Below are 22,401 nucleotides of genomic sequence, written 5' to 3' on the forward strand. Positions count from 1 at the left end.
CACTTTTAACGTTCCAGTGCTTGCTTGCTGACGTGGGGGGAGGAGAGAGAGGAGGGTGATGGGAAATTGAATTGTGGGGCGCTGGAAGGAGGGCACTTTCACAGCACCCCTGGCCTCGCCCCCGCCCCCTTCTGTAGGAGGCCTGGGAACAGAGCTGCGGGTGTTCCTGCCTCGGCCTGGAGGACCAGGGCTTTCATTGTGCTGAGCTGGGTTTCCCACTGAGCTGCCAGTCAGACGCAGCAGGACTGGAAGTCCACAACCCCGTTGCCAAGGACCATCTCCACGGAGAAATGGCCCTGGAAAACTGCAGCCCCTCCCCCTTAGCATCACCCACATCATCTGCACCAGCACTTTTAGAGTTCAGGCTCTAAAGTGTTTAAAAAAAAAAAAAAAAGTGAAAGTGTTAATTGCTCAGTCATGTCCGACCCTTTGTGACTCCATGGACTGTAGCCTGCCAGGCTCCTCTGTCCATGGGATTCTCCAGGCAAGAATACTGGAGTGTTGTGCCATTTCCTCCTCCGGGGGATCTTCATGACCCAGGGATTGAACCCAGGTCTCCTGCATCGCAGGCAAATTCTTTACTGGCTAAGCCACCAGGGAAACCCTCTGAAATGTAAACCCCCGTTCAGCTCCTGCAACCTAGGATTAGCCGCTGCTGGTGGTGCAGCTATCAGGTAGCGGAGAGGAGCAGGGCCAACTGGTCACCTCTTCCTAGAGGAGGACATTGCATTCAGACTCTTGGGCTATCCCTGCCAGTGCAATTCACAGTTCAGAGATACATGCAACTGGTATTCCCCGGGACAAAAGGCAGCACGATTGGGAACTCAAACTTTAAATTGAATCATAGTCTATTTAATCTTTTATAATTAATTACTCCATGTACAGCCACCGATCATTTGAGCGTCCTGAGTCCCAAATCTGAGCTAATTGGCATTTGGTGAAGTTGTTATCTGCATTTGACTCCATCTGTGTTGTCTTAACTGGTCTTGGAAATGACAAGGTCCAGATGTTGTTCAGCTTAGATTTTTTTTTTTCTTGGTCTGCCTATCCCTTAGTTTTTGTTGTTTGTTTGTTTTTGGCATTTTTGTTGTTGGTGTCGTTTGTCTTTGACCATGCCACGTGGTTTGTGGGATCTTAGTTTACCAACCAGGGATTGAACCTGTGCCCCCTGCAGTGGAAGCAGAGAGTCCTAACCACTGGACCATTGGAGAATTTCCTCCTCAGTCTTACTTATACAAATGGCTTAATACTGGTTTTTGTTGAGTCTCATCTAATTTTTTAGGACATGCCTGACTTTAGGATAACCTTAGTTTTACAGCAGAGATGCGGAGAGAATCCCAGATGCTTTTCCCCATTTCCCCCATTGCTGACATCTCACTGCAGCGGGGTTTGCCTTGGGAACCAATATTGGCATGTTACCACTAAACTGCATTCTGTCCTCAGATTTCATCATTTTCTCTCTCGATGTTCTTCTCTGTTCCAGGACCCTATCCTAGGTTCCATTTAGGGGTCGTGTCCCTATAACCTCCTCTGGTCATCAACAGTTTCTCAGGCTTCCTTCCCCTCATGCTGCCTGCTAACGGGAATCCCAGAGGGCTTCATGGAAGAGGTCCCATCCAGGATCTTCATTTTATAGCATCCTTTTGATGGCAAGCAGATCACTCGCCTCTCAGAGAGTGAAAAGGACCCCAGTGCCCTTGACTTGTCCCTGGTCGGCACCGCCTCCCGTGATAAACCAGGAGGTGTCTCCAGTGGTGGCTCAGATCTTTGTCTGCTGCTTCGTCTGCAGACACCTTTTCTGTGAAGCCTGGTCCCCAGCTGCTGGTCCTCCGTGTGACCCCTTCCACTACAGCACAAGGTCAGGACCTAGCTGTGCCCTCCTACCCTGGGGACAGCCCACAGGCAGGTCGAAGCCTGCATGGTACAAGGGGCTGGACCCCTTAGAGGGTGTGGGCACAATGCCTCTCCATCCATCCGGACAGGCCTTGTAAGTCCTCAGCTGTTCTGGGGTTGGCTCATAAGCCACTCCGAGGTCTCTGGAGCCCCCAGGGAGACTGCCCAGCACCGGTGCTGTCATTAGTCACCACCTGGAAGGACGGTGGGAAGAAAGGACAGTCTCTGAGGACTCAGCCTTCTGCCAAAGAGATTGAGCAGAGACCTGGGGGTAATGGTTCAGTGATCCCATCAGACTGGATTTACTGAGCCCAGGGAGAGTCCATCCTGCAGAGCAGGGCTCCTGGGGACAGCAGCTGAGGGATGGAGACCTGCAGAGGAAGGGGGGGATTTGGGGTCCCCTGCCCAGGCCCTGTGTGCCCAAGACAGTTTCATCCAGACTGCAGCTCCAGGGGGCAGAACCCCAAACCATCCTATTTCATGCCCCTAGCACTTCTGTAAGTATCAGAGGATAGATGGGCTTCTGTATTTCCTGGTTATAAACTCCATCCTTAATCATCACTCTTGCAGAAGGGTCTCATGGCTGCTCTCCAAATCAGCACAGAATAACGTGATGGATGGAGCTGCAGACCTGCTTCATGGGACAAGGGGATGCTATGCCTAATGAAGGAGATGAAACATTCATGACCCTCATGTTTCACTTCCAACCCAAAGCCTGGGGTATTTCATAAATGTTATTTTATATCAAAGCGTATAGAATCACTGTCCCAGGAGCATTTGATCAGTCAGATATTTCCTCTCTGGAGCGGCTCTCGGGAGATCAGAAACACGTGTGCGGCCACACAGGACATGCATGTGCAATGTGGAGGCCAATGCCCTGCCCGGGCCGTTCTGCTGAGAACGGCCCGGGAAGGAAACCCCATACTCTGCCCTATTTCATCAGCATCAGTGATGTGTGCAAAAGGGATGAGGTCCTTGATGGAATTTGAACAGACATGCGACCTTTGGAGAGATCCAGTCCTCCCTGTGCTCTGGGGCACACAGAGATGTACAGATGTGAGAGTTGGACTGTAAAGAAAGCTGAGCACCGAAGAATTGATGCTTTTGAACTGTGGTGCTGGAGAAGACTCTTGAGAGTCCCTTGGACTGCAAGGAGATCCAACCAGTCAATCCTAAAGGAAATCAACCCTGAATATTGTTTGGAAGGACTGATGCTGAAGCTGAAACTCCAGTACCTTGGCCACCTGATATGAAGAGCTGACTCATTGGAAAAGACCCTGATGCTGGGAAAGATTGAAGGTGGGAGGAGAAGGGGATGACAGAGGATGAGATGTTGGATGGCATCACTGACTCAATGGACATGAGTTTGAGCAAACTCTATGGGATGGTGAAGAACAGGGAAGCCTGGTGTGCTGCAGTCCATGGGGTTGCAAAGAGTCGGACATGACTGAGCGACTGAAAAACAGCAACAACCTTCCCCTTGCTCTGGGGCACACAGAGATGCAATTTTCAGGGCCTCAAAAGGGAGAAAAAGGGGGTATCATGGCATATGTATGGTATTTGGGTAAATGCTGGGGCTCACAGGCTCTTGCCCACCTCACAGATTAGGAAGCAAGGTTGGGGAGATGCTGGGGATTTGCACTGAGGTCTTGGGGTTGCTTTGTGGGAACCAGGGCTCAGAGCTACCTCTGGGCAAAACCAGAACAAACCCCCAAGACTTTATCCGTGTAACTTCACCAGGAACTGTACTGCTCAACATCTCCTTCTGTCTTCGGATCATCATAATCTTTGGATCATCACCCATAGATGATGTGTGCAAGAAGTCTCGCTGTCAACTGATGTAAGGATCAGACACTCAGAGGGACTGGGCTTCCAACTTAGAGCTGTGCCCCACTGTGCAGCGCCCATTTCCCAAAAGTGGGTGAAGCTGGCCAAGGGCAGCTGCTTCTGGCATTTCCCAGCCACTCTCTAAAGGGGGCTGTTCTCTCCTCCTTCAGATCACCGTAGTGTCAGGGGACAGGCCAGGTGGACAGTCAAGCTGAGAGCACCCTGTTGATACTTGGACAATCTGACGCTGCCAGGCTGACATCCTGCTTGGTGTGACCCTCACCCATCAATCCCGTTTTGTCCTTTGTCCACCGAGGATGCATGTAAATCAGTAAATGCACTCAAGGGCCAGCATGCCCTGTTCACTGGTGAACAATAACGACAGTTAGCTCTCAAGGCTTTTCCTGGGCTGAACATGTGACAAGCCTCAGTCACCCATCCTTGCAGGGGCCCTGGTCCCCAGTTTGTGAAGGAGGAAGCTGGGCATGGGGGCGAGGTTCACTGCCTGGGATCAGCAGAGCTTCCCTCCTCCAGTTCTTGGGGTGCCCAGCATATGAGCGGGACCCCCAAAAGGACAGTGGGAGCCACTGTGTCTATTGCCCTGTCTACGTGGAACCAGGAGACTGTGTGAGGTCCAACTAAAAGTAAGAAAGTTGCTGAAAGTAAGTTGCTAAAAGTAAGAAAAATCGTTCCAGTGATTCTTATCTAAAAGCGTGCTCAGAGCCTGTGCCCCAGGGCCTGGTCTGAAGGATGTGAGCAGGTTCCTGAACCAGTGGGCCTCTGAGTGATGCCACATCCTGAGGACTCACGTCAGGGAAGCTGCCGAGCCTGGTGCTCAGGCTTCCATTTTGGCCTTTAGTCACGGAGCCCACTATCCTCAGAAGATCCTTCTCCTTAATGATTCAAAATGTAGCCAGGAAACCCTGGCCCAAGCCCTCAATTTAGGAAGCCACTCACCCTTCCTTTGGAGCACATCTGGGAGCTGGCACACACATGTGTCCTCACTCCCCCACGTAGCTCTGCAGATACTCCATGACCAGCACTTGGCTATTATAAAATACCTTCATGATCTTTCAGATTGGCCGATCTTTGAATGGCCAAACACGCGGCCACCCTTGTCCAGAGTGCAGCCTCATTCCAGCTGGCTGGGCCTTGGACACCCCACCCCCATCTGAGGGGACACAGAGCGGGCTCCCCCCCAACCCTAGGAGCCTCAGGGGCCGAGGGGCGTTTCTGCACTGCGGGTGCTGGCAGGACCAGTTCGGGCTGTCCCCTGGACCGGCTGCCTCTGTGGAGAGAACTGGCTGGCTGGGGCCCGAGGTGCATGCCTGGATAACCCCCATGTCCTTGCCTGCCCCAACTGGGACACAGACACCTTGCAGCCCTTTCTCCTTTCTTCCTCTTCCCTGGAGCCAGTGAGGATCTTTTGAATGTTTCTTCCCCCATAGTTAACTTGTTTTTGGTTTCAGTCTTTCCATGCTTTTTCCTAAAGTGTCAGATATTCCAGATAGACTGGTAAAACCTCGATGCCACTTTACTCACCTGAGACACCCCCTAACCTGACACCCAGGGCAGATTCGGAAGATGTGCCCAGACAGAGAGCAGTAGGGTGAGCAGCAGTCCCCAGCCTTTTGGCATCAGGGACCAATTTTGGAGAAGACAGTATTTCCACGGACTGGGGTTCGGGGGATGGTTTGATGGTTTCGGGATGATTCAAGAGCGTTACATTTATTGTGCACTTTATTTCTATTATTATTACATCAGCTCCACCTCAGATCACCAGGCATTAGATCCTGGAGTCTGGGGACCCCTGGGGTGAGGGAACCCAGGAGGACTGCTCTGCCATGTGGCTTGCAGTCTTGGGTTTTATGGTGATGGATTTGGTTTTATGCTGATGGGTTTGGTTTTATGGTGATGGGCTTGGTTTTTATGGTGGTGGGTTTGGTTTATGGTGATGGGTTTGGTTTTAAGGTAATGGGTTTGTTTTGTAGTGATGGGTTTGGTTTTATGGTAATAAGTTTGGTTTTATGGTGATGGGTTTGGTTTATGGTGATGGGTTTGGTTTTATGGTGATGAGTTTGGTTTTAAGGTGATGAGTTTGGTTTTATGGTGATGGGTTTGGTTTATGGTGATGAGTTTGGTTTTATGGTGATGAGTTTGGTTTTATGGTGATGAGTTTGGTTTTAAGGTGATGAGTTTGGTTTTATGGTCATGGGTTTGGTTTTATGGTGATAGGTTTGGTTTACGGTGATGGTTTGGTTTTATGGTGATGAGTTTGGTTTTAAGGTGATGGATTTGGTTTCCCGGTTGTCTCTGGACAATCATCTTGCTTGGACTGTATCTGATGACTCAGGGTCCTTCCTGGTGGTTCACACATCTCTCAGCCAAGACAGATTCCAGAACAAAGGATCCTGGGAGGTTGGCAGGACAAATCATCTTCTCCCTCCTCCTTCCCCTGCCCCCTGCCCCTCGCCCCTGAATTCTCCAGGCTAATTCTCTGGGTTAGTTTTTGGGGCAGCACTGCACTCTGCATTGAGCCCCTTGTTGTGGGACAACTCGGGCAAGCAGTTGTCATCCCGTGGCCAAGGCGGGCAGTTTTGGTCAATGGTTCCCTAATGGAATGAAGGAGTGAATTCCACTTTTGGCCACACAGGCCACACCATCCAGACCAAATCTTGGGCAACAATGTGGTTCATGGGCAGAGAGCTGGGAAGTATTTCACTTATTGATTCAGGATGGAAACTGAGAAGTAAGACACTGCACTGCACTCAGTCGCTCAGTCTTGTCTGACTCTTTGCGACCCTATGGACTGTAACCCCCAGGCTCCTCTGCCCATGGAATTCTCCAGGCAAAAATACCGGAGTGAGTTGCTATGCCCTCCTCCAGGGGATCTTCTCAACCCAGGGATTGATCCCGTTCTCTTCTGTCTCCTGCATTGACAGTGGGTTCTTTTACCACTGCACCACCTGAGAAGCTGAAGAGGGTTAAAAAACAGTAAGTAATGAACAATGATCTTAGTGAGCTCTCCTAGTGCTAGAAAAGGTTCTCATCTGGTTCCCTTGTGTGAGGAGGGCTTGTTAACAGATGTGGAGGAGATGGAGACATGAGGTCTGTGTCCCTGGTCTCAGGAGGACAGAGCAGACCTGACTCTCAGTCTGAATGCATGGCAGCTCTCAGGGCAGGAGAGCCTGGTACCATCAGTTCCTCACTTTGCTTCCAGTCTTTTCTGCTAACTCTGTCTCTATATTTCACATTCAAACTCCCCAGGAGGAGAATCCGATTAGTCTATTAAAGTGGTGAAAATTAAATTAACCTCCCACCCGGTGCAGGGATATTCAGACTAATTAAAATAAGCCATGCTCTAACCTGCTCAAGTGTTCAGCAGCAGAAAACAGAAGTATCTTAATATCTGTAAATGTTACCTGAAAATACAGAGGGAACAGCCCTTTCTCTTTCCTCCCCTGCCCTCCTATCCCTTACCTTACCCTCTTCCCACCCCCCTCTCTCTCCTGTACATACCCCAGACCACACTTGGCAACTGTACTGGTCCTTAGTGTGGCCCCTCTCCCTGGCTGAGGAAGTGGGGTCGGGGGGAGGGAGAGTAAGCCTGTGCCGTGTTGGCCAGAGGAGGGGCCAGGTCCCCAATCCCCAGGTGAGATGGAAGACCCTCCTGTCCTCAGGCTGGAATTGAACCGGCTGGAGAGAAGCTTTAGCTTGTTCATAAAAATTTGTTTTAATTATTGTGGAAATGGGTTTCACATGTACACAAAGGTAGACAGAATAGAGTCATAACCACCACCACCCCACCATTTAAGAATCAACAGTATTCTACCTTTTGTAGAATACTCTTCTTCCCCCGTGCGATGTCTCCTGGAGGATTTTAACGCAAATCCCAGACATGGCATCACAACACTGATAGTACTTCAGTGTGTGTCTTTAATACATACGGACATTTAAAAAAAAGCATAACCACAGTGCTGTTATCACGCCCAACCACACTTAGTAATATTCACCCAACATCTAATATTTAAGAGGCAACTCATGTTCGATTTTCCTCTTGACTCAAAAATGAATGTTTCGGTTCATTTATTCAAATCAGGACCCACTCGGGACCTCCCCTTGCCTTCCATTTGTGGGATGGGTCTCTCAGGTCTTTGTGGCACTCCTAATGGATTTTAACAGCCACTGATGATTGTTCCCAAGCTCCACCGTTTCTTCCCAAAATTGTGATTTTCCAAGAATATAATTGCTTGCATATTAATTAGCTGTGTTCTTCTGTTAAGCATTTTCCCCCATTAGCTGCTGAGTTTCTCTGAAGTAGGGTCTGTACAGGAAAGAAATCCTCTCCTTTACAGTCCATCTTTAGAATAACTTGCACATGTCCTATCTGCCTCCAAAGACAGCCAGTAGGTTTGGGAAACCCTGAGCCTTCTCAACCCCCATAACCATGGGAGCCAGTTCCTGTAAGAAATCTCCTCTTATCTATATCTGTATCGACATCATCGATCTCTCGGTTGTGTTTCTCTAATGCATTATTTTTGGGAGGAAAAAAAAACAGAGCCCAGATGCCAAAGAAGTTCTGCTTTCTCTACTCACATAATTTTTGTCCTTTGATGTTCATGTCACAGATGGTTTCTCTCCTTTAAAAGAATCCATTTTAAAGATGATTTTACCTTCTGAATAGACTCCTGAGTGAGAGACGGGGGCAGAATTCTCAGTGCCAGGGGCACTGGTCTGCTGGCATCTCAGCCAGTGCAGACCGTCCCTTTCTGGCCTCTGCCTCCAGGACTGTTTCTCACAGGACAGAAGCTTCCTAGCACCACGGCCGAGGGAAGAGCTTTGTGAAAGGCCTGTCCAGAGAGGGTGGAGGAGCCAGCAGGCAGCCTGGCTCTGGGCATGGAGGGCTGCACTCCTTCAGGATGCAGAGCTCAACCTAGATGGGCTCTGCATCTTGCTGGTTCCTCAGCTTCCCTCTCCATGGAGACGGGAGGACCTGCTGATGGTGGTGGTTTGGGGAAAGGTGGCTTGTGTCCCAGCGAATATTGTGGGGGTGGAAGTACTTCAGTTCAGGGAGATTACATTTGCCGCATGGAAAATAAACATTATAATGTTACCATTTTAGCATGTTTTTAAGTGATTTGATTTTTAAATTTTTAGGATGTTATCATTTTATTTTGTAAGTTTATAATTTTCATTTCACATTATTTATAGTAATATTTACTGAACAGAAATTAATAATTTTACAGTCAAATATTTTATTCATTTCCTTTCCTCACCATATCTAATCCTTTACAACCCAGTGGACTGTAGCCCGCTAGGCTCCTCTGTCCATGGGATTCTCCAGGCAAGAATACTGGAGTGGGTTGCCATGCCCTCCTCCAGAGGCTCTTCCCAACTCAGGGATCGAACGCACATCTCTTATGTCTTCTACATTGGCAGGCAGGTTCTTTACCCCTAGCGCCACCTGGGAAGGCCGTTAACTGAGTACATAAGCAAATGTGAGACACTCCTATTTGTCAATTAAGTCGGTCAGCCTTGTATGAGCTTTTAAAAAATTATCTTTCTTTCCTTTGTTGTTCAGTCGCTCAGTTGTGTCTGACTCTTGGTGACCCCATGGACTGCAGCGCTCCAGGCTTCCCTGTTCCTCACTATCTCCCAGAGTTTGCTCAAACTCATGTCCATTTGGAATTAATTTCCTGTCATCTTTCAGGAGGAATGTGACGTCAGTACCATTGCTTGCACGGCAGGGCTGTCTGACTCAGTGAAAGTCGAGTGTCAGGCACTACGTTAAGCCTTTGGAAGGGTGCCTCTCCTAGTGACAGAAGCATCCCGGAATACCAGGTTGCACACTTTAAGGGCAGGAGATGGGAACTCTGCCCTAAAAATATGCCTTGTAGTTCCCTGCCTCATAGAACTATGTTCATTCATGTTTGTACGTTCAACAAGTATTTATTGAGTGGCTACTATGTGCTTCTGGGGCACTGTGCAAGGCATCATAGATGCAGATAAATTGATTCCTGTTCTCTTGAAATCTGCAGCTCAGCTGTGAATACAGACAACAAAACAGGGGATAAAAATTAAATGGGAAGCTTCTGTCACTAGAAGAGTCACCCTTCCAAAGCCTTAACGTAGTGCCTGACTCTTGACTTTCACCGAGTCAGACAGCCCTGCCGTGCAAGCGATGGTACTGATGTCACATTCCTCCTGAAAGATGACAGGAAATTAATTCCATGCTTGTTTTCACAACGGTTCTCATTTTAACCTCAAAATTAAAGCAGAAGTAAAAGATGTGAGTCTAGTGACATGGTTAAACTGAGCTACTACAAATCTTTAATCAGCTTACATATTAATATGATCTGGGCATCTGTCGTCTCCCAGTGGACACTGTGACGTGTCCACTAGCCAACAGCAGGAACTCGTTCTTGGTTCAGCAAATGCCTTGACTGCAGAGAAGCTCCCTGTCTCTCTATGAAAGCAGACTCAATTCATCACCCAAATTCAGCTGTGTTCTCCTCTTGGCTCCCAGAATCTTCTCTGTTGCAGGCTCTCCAACCTCATGTGAAAAGCTCCCACCTGGACCGTTGCAGTGATCAGGGTCCACGGCACAGAGTGTGCCACTGCTTCGTGCTCAGCTGACACCAGCCCCTCCTTTTGGGGGCTCCCCCCCCCGCCCAGACCCTGCCGCACATCTGTGGTTGACAATGCGTCTGAGCTCACATTTTGGCTCCACAGTGGCATTGTCATGGGAGCTGAGCACATGCCCTGAGGGTTATAAACAAGGGGGCTCTTCAGTGACAAATATTAAAATAGAAAAGAAAAGCTATTTGTCTTTCTCTGTTATTTTCGGTCCCCCAGGATTCCTTCTCAAAACTTCATTAAAACCCTCTGGTTCTGTCCATCTAAATGGAAGCTCAGAGGCTTCTCCAGAGATAGACAGCCAGGGAGCCTTTGTCCTGGGGGCCAGTGTGCCCCCTCCAAGTCGTTTGCCCTCACAACCTTTGTCCAAATCCCCGGCAAGGGACAGTAGAGCGTGGAGGTAGCCCAGGACTCGGGGGTCAACAGTAGGAGATGCCCTGGAGCAGTCAAGCAGAGCAGTGGTCCCTGCTGTCCACGGTTGAAAGAGTCCAGTGTCGCTGGGGGGAGTCACAGGATGATGGGGGAGTCCATAGGGTGCTCCCACCTGCAGGCAGCTACGCCCTCTATCTTCTCTCTCCATCCTCAGGCTGCGGAAGGTCCCCCTCTGGGCCTGTCTTCCTTGAATCGGCCCTTCCTCACTTTGGGGTCCTTAAGGACTTGGTGCTAACAGGTTAGTCTTGATCACAGTGCTCGTCTAGGGGACCACTCGCCCTCCGTGGGCCTGCGTGGGGTCACACAGAAGGCTGGACACAAGCCATTGTTTGTTCAAAGCGCCCACACACAGGAGACATCTTCCTTCCAAAATACACAGTGATGCTACTTGCTTTCTATCAGTGGAGTGATAGAGACTTGGTCTGGCAGAGACATTTTATCTTGTTTTATTTTATGCTGGGAGGCATGTGGGATCCTTGGGCTTCCCCAGTGGCTCAGCAGGTAAAGAATCTGCCTGCGATGCAGGAAACACAGGAGACACGGGTTTGATCCATGGGTCAGGAAGATCCCCTAGATAAGGGAATGACAGCCCACTCCAGTGTTCTTGCTTGGAGAATCCCATGGACAGAGGAGCCTGGTGGGCTACAGTCCATGGGATTGCAAAGAGTCAGACATGACTGAGCAATTGAGCACAAAGAGAGAAATAGATGATACCTGTAACTAGCCTAGTGTTTCGATTCTTATTTAAAAATTCAGAAAATAAAGCAATCAACTCCAAAGGGGAGAGAATGACTTCATTTCTGTTATTTGAGGAAAGGTAAGAATTTGTCATAAGGAGGAACCGTGATTGGCAGGAAGCTGGACAGATGAAACCGAGGGTCCCTCTGTCTCTGGATTTTATAGGTTTTCCTGACATTATGAAGATGTGTGTGTCTCAGGGAAATAATTCGATACAGTTTAAAGGTTAATGAGTGAATTTTCCTAGTTTGTAGAACTCCAGGCCAAAAGACAGAAAGGGCTTGGCCTCTCTTCTGCTAACCTCAGCCCGTTTCAGAAGACATCTGTATGTATGAACATTCACTGTTCATAAGTTTTCTTTTAAAAAGAAAAACCTGCAGATCTCATAGGGTCTCTCAGGACTGGTTCGTAGTCATCAGTAAATGTAAAATGAGGGTATGATTGACTTATTTTAAAGGTACTGCAATTTCACCTCGTCTCAAACACTCAAGGCTAAGGAAAAGCAGTTCCTTTTCTAATGTTAAAAAAAACAAAATAAGATGTTGCCTGGCTCACATATCACAAAAAAAGGACACATATGCCACAAAATCACAATTATCTATTTATTCCAGGATTAGACACAGGACTGGTCCGAGAACAGATTAAAATGACTTGACTTCATTAGCTTAATTAGGGAGTTCCAAATTAGATTTTTTTGCAGCTAAATTCTTCAGCCAGGCAGAGTGAGCAGCTGTTCCCAGGCGCCGGCCTCAAAAGGATAGCTCACCCGGCCGTCTGGCTAGCCCCTGGCCCTCCCCAAGCTCATCTCTGCGGACCTCTCTGCAGGCTGCCCAGGGGGCCACACCCTGTGATCCTGGCACGCTTGGACTCATAGTGCCACCACCAACAATGTTTCCAGGAGAGACCCCACTGACCTTCTCTGTTACTCCTGGGACCTTGAGCTCTGCAGCAGGGCTGGCTACAGAGTCTGTGGGGTTCAGTGCAAAATGCAAATGCAGGGCTCCTCTGTGCAAAAAGTATTAGCAATTTCAAGATGCAACAATGGGCCATTAGCCAGCAACGCCCTGTGATACTGGGCGTGCCATGAAGCTGGCCCTGCTCTGTGGAATGAACTAGACACAACTTACCACCTGAGCTCTGGTTGCTTCTCTGTGTCTTTTCCCAGGTCCTACCACACCCTTCCACTGAGGAAGGAGGCTGAGGTCTCTAGTAAGTGTGTTTTGCACATAACGCATGCATGCTTGGATTATTTACTGGGTAAGGACCTTTTTCTATATCTTTGATGTACATAAAGACAGCAAGATACCAGGGAGGCATAAATTCAGAGGTTGGGATTAATATATACACACTAATAAGGAAGATCCCCTGGAGAAGGGAACATCTACCCACTCCAGTATTCTTGCCTGGAGAATTCCATGGACAGAGGAGCCTGGAGAACTACAGGGGTCACAAAGAGTCGGACATGACTGAGCGACTAACACACACAGCTCATGTTATCATAAGCATTTTCCCATGTCACGAGAAATTCCTCACACACTAATGTAAGGAGGGAAATGTATATTATTAGCAACTGATACAAGAATTCCTTCTAGGGAAAAATTTGCCTCCTTTTTGGGGAAAAAGCTCTGGAGAAGCATGGGGACTGACCTGTCTGTTGCACCAGGGAATTGAGAATGGCCTGGCACCCAGCGGCCTCATCTGAGCCCCCTTGCACATCCCCACAATGACAGTAAGGTCACCCAAAGCATGAAGTGCTTGGGGGACTGTGAAAGCTGAGTTTGGGCAGCCCCAGACGGGGGGCATAGACAGAAAAAAGCATCTGGGAGGAAGGAAATGCTTGATCATTTACACCATTATTGGGAAAGCATTGCATTTTCACCAGTTGTGGAGAGTCAGGACATGTTAAACAGATACCTCGGTCAGCAAGTGAGGGCCTCTTAAGTCCCTAAGCTGAGGTCAGGTCTGCATCCACCATGGTCTTTTGCTTGCTGCCTAGCATTCCATTCAACAGCCTGCATGCATGCTTAGCTGCTAAGTCACATCCAACTCTGTTACCCTCTAGACTGTAGTCCTCCAGGCTCCCCTGTCCACTGGAGTGAGTTGCCATGCCCTCCTCCAGGGGATCTTCCTGACCAAGGGATCGAACCTGGTCTCCTGCATCGCAGGCGGATTCTTTACCACTGAGCCACCAGGGAAGCCCTTCCATTCAACAGCAATATCTTAATAACACTTCGAACATCTTTGTGTGTGGATGAGTTCCTTGGACTTTACACTCAGTCGTGTCTGACTCTTTTGTGACACTATGAACTATAGCCTGCCAGGCTCCTCTGTCCATGGGATTCTCCAGGCAAGAATACTGGAGTGGGTAGCCATTCCCTTCTCCAGGGGATCTTCTAGACCCAGGAATTGAACCAGGGTCTCCTGCATTGCAGGCAAATTTTTACCATCTGAGCCCAGCACTAGATCTGAGCCCAGCACCAGAGGAGCCCAGCACTAGATTAAATGGTAGCAGCATGTTAAAGAAATCTTGTCACCTGGCCATTCTCAAGAATGTCCATGAATGGATAGGCTTATAAGCAGCAGAGCAGAAGCCATCTCTCTCCACGTCTGCCAGTGCTCAGCAGATATTTAGGATTTACTCCACGAGCCACTGCCTCCAAGAAGCTTTTTCTCTGTCCAAATAGAAGTAATTTGTCTTATAAACTCTGTCATGGCTCACTTCCACCCTCATAAAGGTAGCAATTATATTCTTTTTTTTAAATATATGATTGTTACTAGCGTGCGCCCTTGAACTAGACTGTGAGTGGCTTGAAGGGAGAACCTATGCCCTTCTCATTGAGGGGAGCAGAAACCCATGTTTCTAGAAAAGAGTTGGCAGCACCTGCTACTCTACCTTTATGTCTGCTGACCCAGATTCTTAAGAGGATCAGACTTGAAGTGGCGCTGTGATTAATTCCATGAGTGCATCCCCAGGGTTCTCTCTGAAGGGCTCTGGAGCCCAGGAGAAGGGCTGGAGGTGGGTGGACAGTGCAGTGACGTCCAGACAAGGCAGCAGGTGAACAAGGTGGGGCAGGGGTCCAGCATGGGATGCTAAAGGAATGATTGGGGGAGGGGAGGATTGGCCATCGCCAGGAGTCCACAGGGGCTCCAGAAAGCAATCCAGGCCGACCGACTAAACTTTTTGTGCTGCACACCGGGGGATGTCATGGAGCAGGAAGTTTGTGGAACCTGAACAAACTGCCAGCTGTGGTTCTTATGCCAGGACAGAAAGAGATGGCTTGGAGACAAGGGCAGGTTGAAGCCCAAACTCCCCGAGCACCTGCCCCATCCATTTGCAAAGCTGCTGATTCATGGCTAGATTGTAACATGGAGATAGGCTCAAGTGGTGGTTCTCAGAGCTTCGTTCTTGTCTCTGAACAGGTCAGTAGGTTTGTCGGTCACGTGGCAGAAGATGTAGAAGAAGGAGGTGAGCTGTGAGTCAAATGTACATTTGACTGAAAGCTGGGAAGGGGCATGAATACAGTGGCAGACAAGATGGAGATCCAGAAACGCTCAGTGAATCAGAGGGCCAGGATGGATTTCATAAGATGGAATTTAACTTGGGTCCCTGGAAACAACTGCACAAGTACAGCATGGAGGACAGAGAATTTCAGGTGACAGAACTGTCATGTGAGACAGTGTACAATTCCCAGTGCAGTACCCACAGCTGTAACACATGGATGATGGTCCTTCAGCTGAGACACAGCCTGGAACCAGACACCATATTCTGAGTGTGTCAGAGAAGAAGGACAGCTTGCGTCCCACCCTCATAAGGAACAGTTGATGGAACGAGAAGGCTAAGCTGACAAACAGAAGACTCAGAGAGACTTGAGAGAGAGCTTCGCATACCTGGAGAGGTATCACTTGAAAATTGCATGAACTTCTCTTCTAGAGATGCAGTGTGGTGGCATGGTTTTGGTAGATGGTGTTTCCCCAGATGGCCATAACACCTTCTCTCACCTCACCTGTTCTTTTGTGTTTTGACCTAGCCATTCTTTGATAAACCGGTCGAGTTTGGTTATCTTCCCCTTGAAGCTAGGCAGCCTTAAGACTTTTAAATCAATAGAATTCGGTGGATGTGGGGTCAGGTAACTTCTGGGTCTTAGCAAGCATACAGCTTTTGCCTTTGCAGGTTGAAATGCTTGCTTTGGGGGTCCAGTTGTCATGAAAAGAAGCACTCACTGGTCATTTGGCAAGAGTCATGGGGAACCTTTCAGCTTGTCCTTGCCACATGCCAGGTGTGAAGTCACCCTCCCATCCCAGTTCTAGTGCCATCACACTGCAGTCCTCGAGGGACCTCAGTTGGTACCAGTGGGACAGAAGATTGACCCAGCGAAGCCCTCCTGAAATATCCGAACCACAGAATTCTGAGCCAATCCAATGAGCTTTGTTTTAAACAACTAAGGTTTTGGAGAGAAACATTATTTAGCAATAAGTATACCAGACAGTGATTGGGAAGCTAGGCTGTGGAGCCAGGTGCTTGGCCACCTTCTGGCTATTTGATCTGGAGCAAATCATGAAACTTCTTTGTCCCAGTTTCTTCTGTAAAACATGTGATGACAGTTGGGATTAAATAATTTAACACATGAGAATCACTTAGAACAATCCCTGTTCCATAAAACCTGGGGTAGAATGAGGATGAAGGGATGGAAGATACAAAATAATAATAATAAGATACAAAATAATTCAACTCTATTAAAAATGTCTCTAGTGGAATCGTCTGGACGTGGAGTGAGCTGCATCATCCAGACTCGGGGTGAACTGCCTGGGGAAGTGAGAGGCCCTTTTCCTGGGGGCCTTGCAGTCATGCGTGGGCTGTTGTTCACAGGGTTGAGGTCCTCTGTCCCATGTCTCCCTCTCTTCCATGGAAGAGGCCCTCATTTTGCTCCATGCACCCTGCTCCTGAGTGGACATGAGCTAGAGAGATAAGAAAGAAATCTTCATCTGGCTAAATCGTTACGAATTTGAGATCCGTGTTCAATTTGCCATAATGTCTTCTCATCAAGCATGAATGTTCCTGGACCCATCCTCACGAGGTCAACATCACTACTTCTATAGGATCAAGGAGTCTGATAGTTTATTCATTATTGAATGGGCTGCTAATAGCAACCTCCTGCCTGTGCAGTCACCCTGGACTTCCTTGCCCAGACTTGTACAGATTGTCCTGACCTCCCAAATACAGGAGCAAAAAGGCACAAAGACACAAAATGGATCTCAGTTCACTGTCTCCAGCTTCCAAGACACAAAAACAGCCCAGGTGGCCCCTGGAGAGCAGAAAAGGAAGGAGCTGCCCATTCAGAAGCTCACAAAGCAAAGGAAGCCTGGATGGAAGAAACCTTCCCGTCTGCTACGATCTGATAAAGTGTCTCAGCCCTGGTCCCAAAGGCCCCGAGCCCCAAGTCACTGGCAGTTCAGCTGAACAATTCTACCAGGTCATTCTAGGGAACAGCAGAAGATGGGGACGGAGATGTAGCAGGATAGGGGTCCTAAGCCAGCCAGGGGCAGTCACTGGCTCCACACATGGGCCTCAAGGACAGCGATCCTGGGGCCCCGAATGAGAACAGGCTGACCCAAGAGACGGGGACAGGTGGTCACTTTGCTACTCAGTCTGCAGCCCCCCGTGCAGTGCTTTAAGAGTACTCCCCATCTGTCCCACCTCGGGTTAATCCCTGCCTTGTCTGAGCCGTAATCATTGGGTAATCAGACAAGGCACTCCAGAAAGCCGGGCCACGGTTTTTGCTGTGCTCTTTGGCTCAATTTCTCTTTCATTAGAGCAGAGAGTAGCTGACCTAGAAATCTCCTGTATGCGCTTGTTGTCAGCTAAACAAAAGCAGACACTCCTAAGAAGCGGGTGTGTTTAGAAAGCCCAGCCCTCCCTTCCCGAGAGTGATTTTAGTCCCCGCTGCCCGAACTAGTGAGAGCCAGAGGAGGAGATCACGTGGTCCTGCTCTTTGCTGCAAACTAAAAGGAAAAAAGAAAGAAAAGGGAAAAAAGGGGGGAAAGCCTCCTGGTATTAGCTTGGGCTAATGAGCTCACTGGTGTGTGTCCAGGAAACATCCCAGAATGAATTCATCCGCTGAGATCTCTGCCTTTTGAAAAAAGTACCCTTGTGGTGGTGGATGGCAAAGAAAACACAAATGGGAACTGCGTGAAGCCGGATCAGGGGCTAAGCCCCAAGCAAGGGAGCCCAGGAGGGGCCAGCGTCTGGGTACAAGCACTGGGCCGGGCTGTTTGGGGATTAACCCATCCTGGAGGTAAACATAGGGTTTGTTTTTTTTCCAAAGGAGAGAAATCTAACATGCGAACTGCCAAGGCCCCATCGCACTGGTCCACAACTGAGATGGAACCAGGTCACGTCAGTCTGGCAAGGTGGAGAGTTTCATACTGAATAAGGGTCACAGTGATGAGTCTCCTGGTCAGTATCCAGGGCTGGCATCATGCTTGATTTCTGCCAGCCTCCAAGCACACAGTAGATGCTCCATAAACTTGAATGGACACAGCTAAGGCAGCATGGGGACCCTTCCTAAGATAACCAGGGTCAGGTGGTTAATTTAGTCTATTGCAAACATTTTATTGTTGTTGCTGCTTAGTTGCTAAGTCATGTCCGACTCTTAGTGACCCTTGGACTGCAGCCCTCCAGGCTTCTCTGTCCATGGAATTCTCCAGGCAGGATACTGGAGTGGGTTGCCATAACCCTCTCCAGGAAATCTTCCTGACCCAGGGATCAAACCCACATCTCCTGCATTGGCAGGCAGATTCTTTACCACTCAGCCACCTGTGAAGCCCATTTCAAACATTTACTAGATATAATTATTTTTTAACGGAGAATATTCTCTTTGAAGGAGAAGGCTACAGGGCATGAGAACTGGGTATGGGCCCAGAGGTCCTGGGATCTCCCACACAACTCACGGAGGAGGAGGCAGGAAGGCAGGTGAACCCCTAGGGGTGGGAGGCTTCCTTTCCTCGCATGGCCAGGGGTGGGTGGATGGGTAGCAGATCCTGCCAGCTGTCTGTTCAAATCTCTTCTCTCCTTCCACAGTCGTGGGCACACAGCCAGGCACGGCTGAGATGGGATCTCCCACTCTCACTGTCTCTAGACACAGCTACATGCCTAGTTGTCACCAACAGACCCTGAAAGGAAGTGAAATGCACCTCGTCTCAGTCAGAGCTTCTCCCAGGGTTTATCCCCCCGCTTCCATCAGCCGGATGCAGACAGCAACCGGACCCCAGAGAAGACAGGGGGGCAAGACAGCTGGGACCCTGCAGATCCTGTGGAGGAGACCGCCTCCAATGACCTGAACATCCGCCCGGGACTCAGGGGGTGAGCAAGAAGTAGTCCTCTATCGGGTTGAATCTTGGTATTTGGGGAGCTGTTTGTTTTAGAAGCCAGCACAATTCCAAATAACACCTTAGTATACCAAGGGAAGTAACCCACCCACCTGCATGACTCGAAACAGGGAGACAGTGGCCCCAGAAAGAGCCTCATCGGCCTCCAATTGAGTTGACAGAGCTGCATACCTGCTGGGGAAGAACCACACCCTTCACTGTCATCACAGCCTTCGTTTCCCCAAAGTCAAAGCCCACTTCTGGGGGGTGGGCCCTGGGCAAGATGATGGACGCTGGGTAGAAAACGGCCTGACCGTGTTGTGGGAATCTGCAGCAGCTCATAGAGACCCAGAGGACCTAGGGTCCCCGCCGTTGTGGAGAGCGTGCATAGGAATCCTAAGCTGTATGGGGTGGGGGCAGGGCAATACTACCCCAGGTGACAGCGGCAGTGGTTCTGATGCAGATGGCCAGCACCTGTTCAGGGACTGTGCTCAGACTCGCTGGAACACAGAGTGTGAGAGCGACTGCTTATGTGTTGTGCGTAGAGGATGGGACAGAGCCGGGAAACTAGAATAGGTAGGCAGACATGCGGGAGAACAAAGACTCACCTTTAGAAGCTAAGTTTATTGCGAAATAAACTTTGAAGCGTGTGGCTAACCCTGCACCCAGGTCAACCCCAAAGGAGCGGGACTAGGACACCCCACAGGCTGAGTGTCCTTGTGTGCGATCCTGGCAGGTGAGGAGGAGATGGTATCACGTGGGGCAGGGGCGGGGGAAGAAGGGGAGCTTTCTGGAATCTCTGAGATGGATGTGAAAAGGAGCCAACAACCACTCAAGGCCTCCTCGTGGTCGTGACAAGGGGATTCCCCCAGCAGAGGTAGCAGTGAGGAACAGTGGAGGGTGTACCTGGGCTCAGAGGTGACCTGTGTCTGCTCAGAGGGCTAGACCTACCCCATGTGTGATGCTGCTTCCCGGCAGGAAGCTGATTCGGAGCAGAGTTCCTTTGCCAGGCGCACAAGCTCAGTGAGGGGCCAGGGGCTTGGGCTTGGCTGGTTGTTTGCAGCCCCTCTGGGCTCACATTCATGAATTCCTGTGTCTCGCCTCTGCATGCACACCTGTGGGCCGACATCTTGAACTCTGGTCTAGTCTGCATCTCCGCTAGGATTAGATGGTTCCCGCTGCCAATTCTGGCCTTCCCCGACGTGTGCTCATCCAAGCGTGAGGCTTGGTGTCTGTCCATACGCCCTCTGCTACCTGACCTCATTCTGCTTGTTTTTGGCCTCCCTGTGGCCACCTTGGTGCCAAGAGTCTGGAGAGACCCCGCCCCACACTGCAGTCTGGGGTGGAATATTTTTTCTTTTTATAAACACTTTTTATTTTATATAAGAGTATAGTTGATGAACAATGACGTGTTCGTTTTGGACTGAATGTTCTCTAAGAGTAGCCCCAGCCAGACAGCAGACTAGGAGAAAAGGGGATCACTGGGTTAAGTTCCCCCTGGATAATCCAAGGCTCCCCAGGTTATCACAGACAGATGGCAAGACCTACTCTTCAAGCCCACTCCCACTTTCTTGTTTAAACTGGCTGGCAGGGGTGCTGTCCCCTTATTGCTGGCAATTCCACAAGTGCCACCCATGATCTTGACGTCTGCCAAGTATCCCCACCTGCAGGAGCAGCCCAGGCCCTGCTTGAAGCCACCAACGTGGACATCTGTGTCCAGGGTACTGGTGACCGAGACGAAGAACTGAGGCATGGCGGGTGCTGTCAGCACTGCTGGAAATGCTTGTTGCGAGGGGTATCGTGTCCCTCCAGAGACGTGCTGAAGTCGTAACCCCTGGCACCTGGGGATGCAACCTTACTGGAAACAGGGTATTTGTAGATGTGACTAAGTTGTAAATTAAGATTACGTCTTGCTGGAGTGAGTGAGGCGGGCCCCTGACCCACGTGACTGATGTCCTTATAAGAAGAGATGCAGACAACACTGCGTGGAGATGGGGGCAGTGTTTAGGACGAAGTGTCTAGAAGCCGAGGGGCGCCATGATTGCAGCCATCACCAGAAGCCACCAGAGAGGCATGGCCACTGCCCAAATGCAGCGTTGCCCCCTACCGCCTGGCTCCTGCGCCTGGGCCCCTGGGCATTGCGGAGAAGCACTCATTTTGCTTTCATTTGGTCTCCTGTTGGGCACTCTTTCTCCAGGATCCAGGTACAAAGCCATGGGGCCCGGGCTGAGGGGATGTCATCTGAGCGAGGACCTGTTGTGCCCAGACCAGCTCATGCGCTGAGCTCCCCAACCATTCCAGAACCCCTATGGCTTCCTGCTCCTCGAGGTTGACCTCTGTCCCCTCAGCAGCCCCAGCTGTGCCCCCGGTTAATGCGGAAAATCACAAGTCGTGCTGGGCTTTTTACACCTGCATTTACTCATTAGAAATGAGTTTCTCCCCTGAATACATACATACTCAGAACAGCTATCAATCCACAGTGAAAGCTGATATTTGGGGAAGTCAGGAATCAAAATGAGAGTGAAGTGAAAGTGTTGGTCACTCAGTCGTTTCCGACTCTTTGCAACCCCATGGACTGTAGTCCTCCAGGCTTCTCTGTCCATGGGATTCTCCAGGCGAGAATACTGGAGTGGGTTGCCTTTTCCTTCTCCAGGAATCTTCCCAACGCAGGGATTGAACCCATATCTCCTGCATTGCAGGCAGATTCTTTACCGTCTGAGCCACCAGGGAAGCCATCAGGAATCAAAATGTGAGAAAGAAAACATAAGGACTTCAATCTAGCTTGAGACTCTCTGTGCCAAGACCCCTCTAGCCCTCATCCTGCCAGCCCTGACCCGGAGCATCCCCTCCTCCCCCAGGAATGGGGGCATGGGACCCTCCTGGAGAGGATTCCTGCAAGGGGCGCCCACTCATCCTCTCCTGGCAGTCGTACATGTCACCTTGTTAGTCTCAGCTCACAAGAGGACCTTGACATCTCTTGGAGGGCAGGGCCAGGCCTGGGATATGAACCCTGGGTGAGGGTCAGGGCAAAGCTGGGGCTCTCCTTGAGAGTCCTCAGAACAAGGACCTCAAGTGGGAGCACAGTTGAGGGTCTTCTCTCACATCACAGGGCTTCTGATGCTCACCTTGGAGGATAATCATGGGGTGGAATTGTAGGGGGGCAAGGATGGGGAGCTGGCATTTCCGATGGGGCTGGGGTCCAGAGCAGCTAAATGGTCAGAGGATGGGAGGTGTTTGTCCCAGGTCAAGTATCACTTCAAACTTCACTGATTAAACATTATCCTTTTAAAGACCTGAAGCAAATTTAGGATAGAGCCCTCAGTCTCCCTAATAGGGATGCTGTGGCAGGGGCAGGTCCTCTGACAGCCACACTGTGGCTTGAAGCCACACTCCTCACCCAGCCTTCTCCACGTTACATTCTGGTGGCTCCGCGAAGATAGAGAATCTTAGGGCAAAGGTGGGTTGGAAGACACCTGAGAAAAGAATTGATGGTGTTGATGGTGATAATGA

The 22,401-nt window shown here is 49.8% G+C and overlaps 1 protein-coding gene and 1 long non-coding RNA gene across 24 annotated transcripts in view; both read left to right on the plus strand.

Moving 5' to 3' along the window:
* Nucleotides 1-19,545, plus strand: part of MTMR6 (myotubularin related protein 6) — a 51,605-nt gene extending 32,060 nt beyond the window's left edge. For 6 of the 23 annotated variants that reach the window (XM_081551030.1, XM_081551048.1, XM_081551023.1 and 3 more), the window contains one exon: nucleotides 10,264-10,539. In XM_081551030.1, coding sequence (XP_081407156.1) covers nucleotides 10,264-10,356 — 93 coding nt within the window. In that variant the 3' untranslated portion in view covers nucleotides 10,357-10,539. Of the gene's footprint in view, nucleotides 1-10,263; nucleotides 10,540-12,691; nucleotides 12,784-13,958; nucleotides 14,261-14,946; nucleotides 16,286-17,849; nucleotides 17,986-18,407; nucleotides 18,493-18,604 lie in introns of those variants that run through there. The other 17 variants (XM_081551037.1, XM_081551047.1, XM_081551050.1 and 14 more) reach the window with 7 other exon arrangements.
* LOC145530168 (uncharacterized) lies at nucleotides 5,658-8,841 on the plus strand. Its single transcript, XR_014071507.1, has 2 exons — nucleotides 5,658-5,829; nucleotides 5,909-8,841. It is a non-coding gene; the product is annotated as an uncharacterized LOC145530168 (long non-coding RNA).
* Nucleotides 19,546-22,401: the final 2,856 nt, after the last annotated feature.

This window comes from Giraffa tippelskirchi, chromosome 12 (genome assembly GCF_054371585.1).
Source record: "Giraffa tippelskirchi isolate mGirTip1 chromosome 12, T2T-mGirTip1v1.2.pri, whole genome shotgun sequence".
Lineage (NCBI taxonomy): Eukaryota > Metazoa > Chordata > Mammalia > Artiodactyla > Giraffidae > Giraffa > Giraffa tippelskirchi.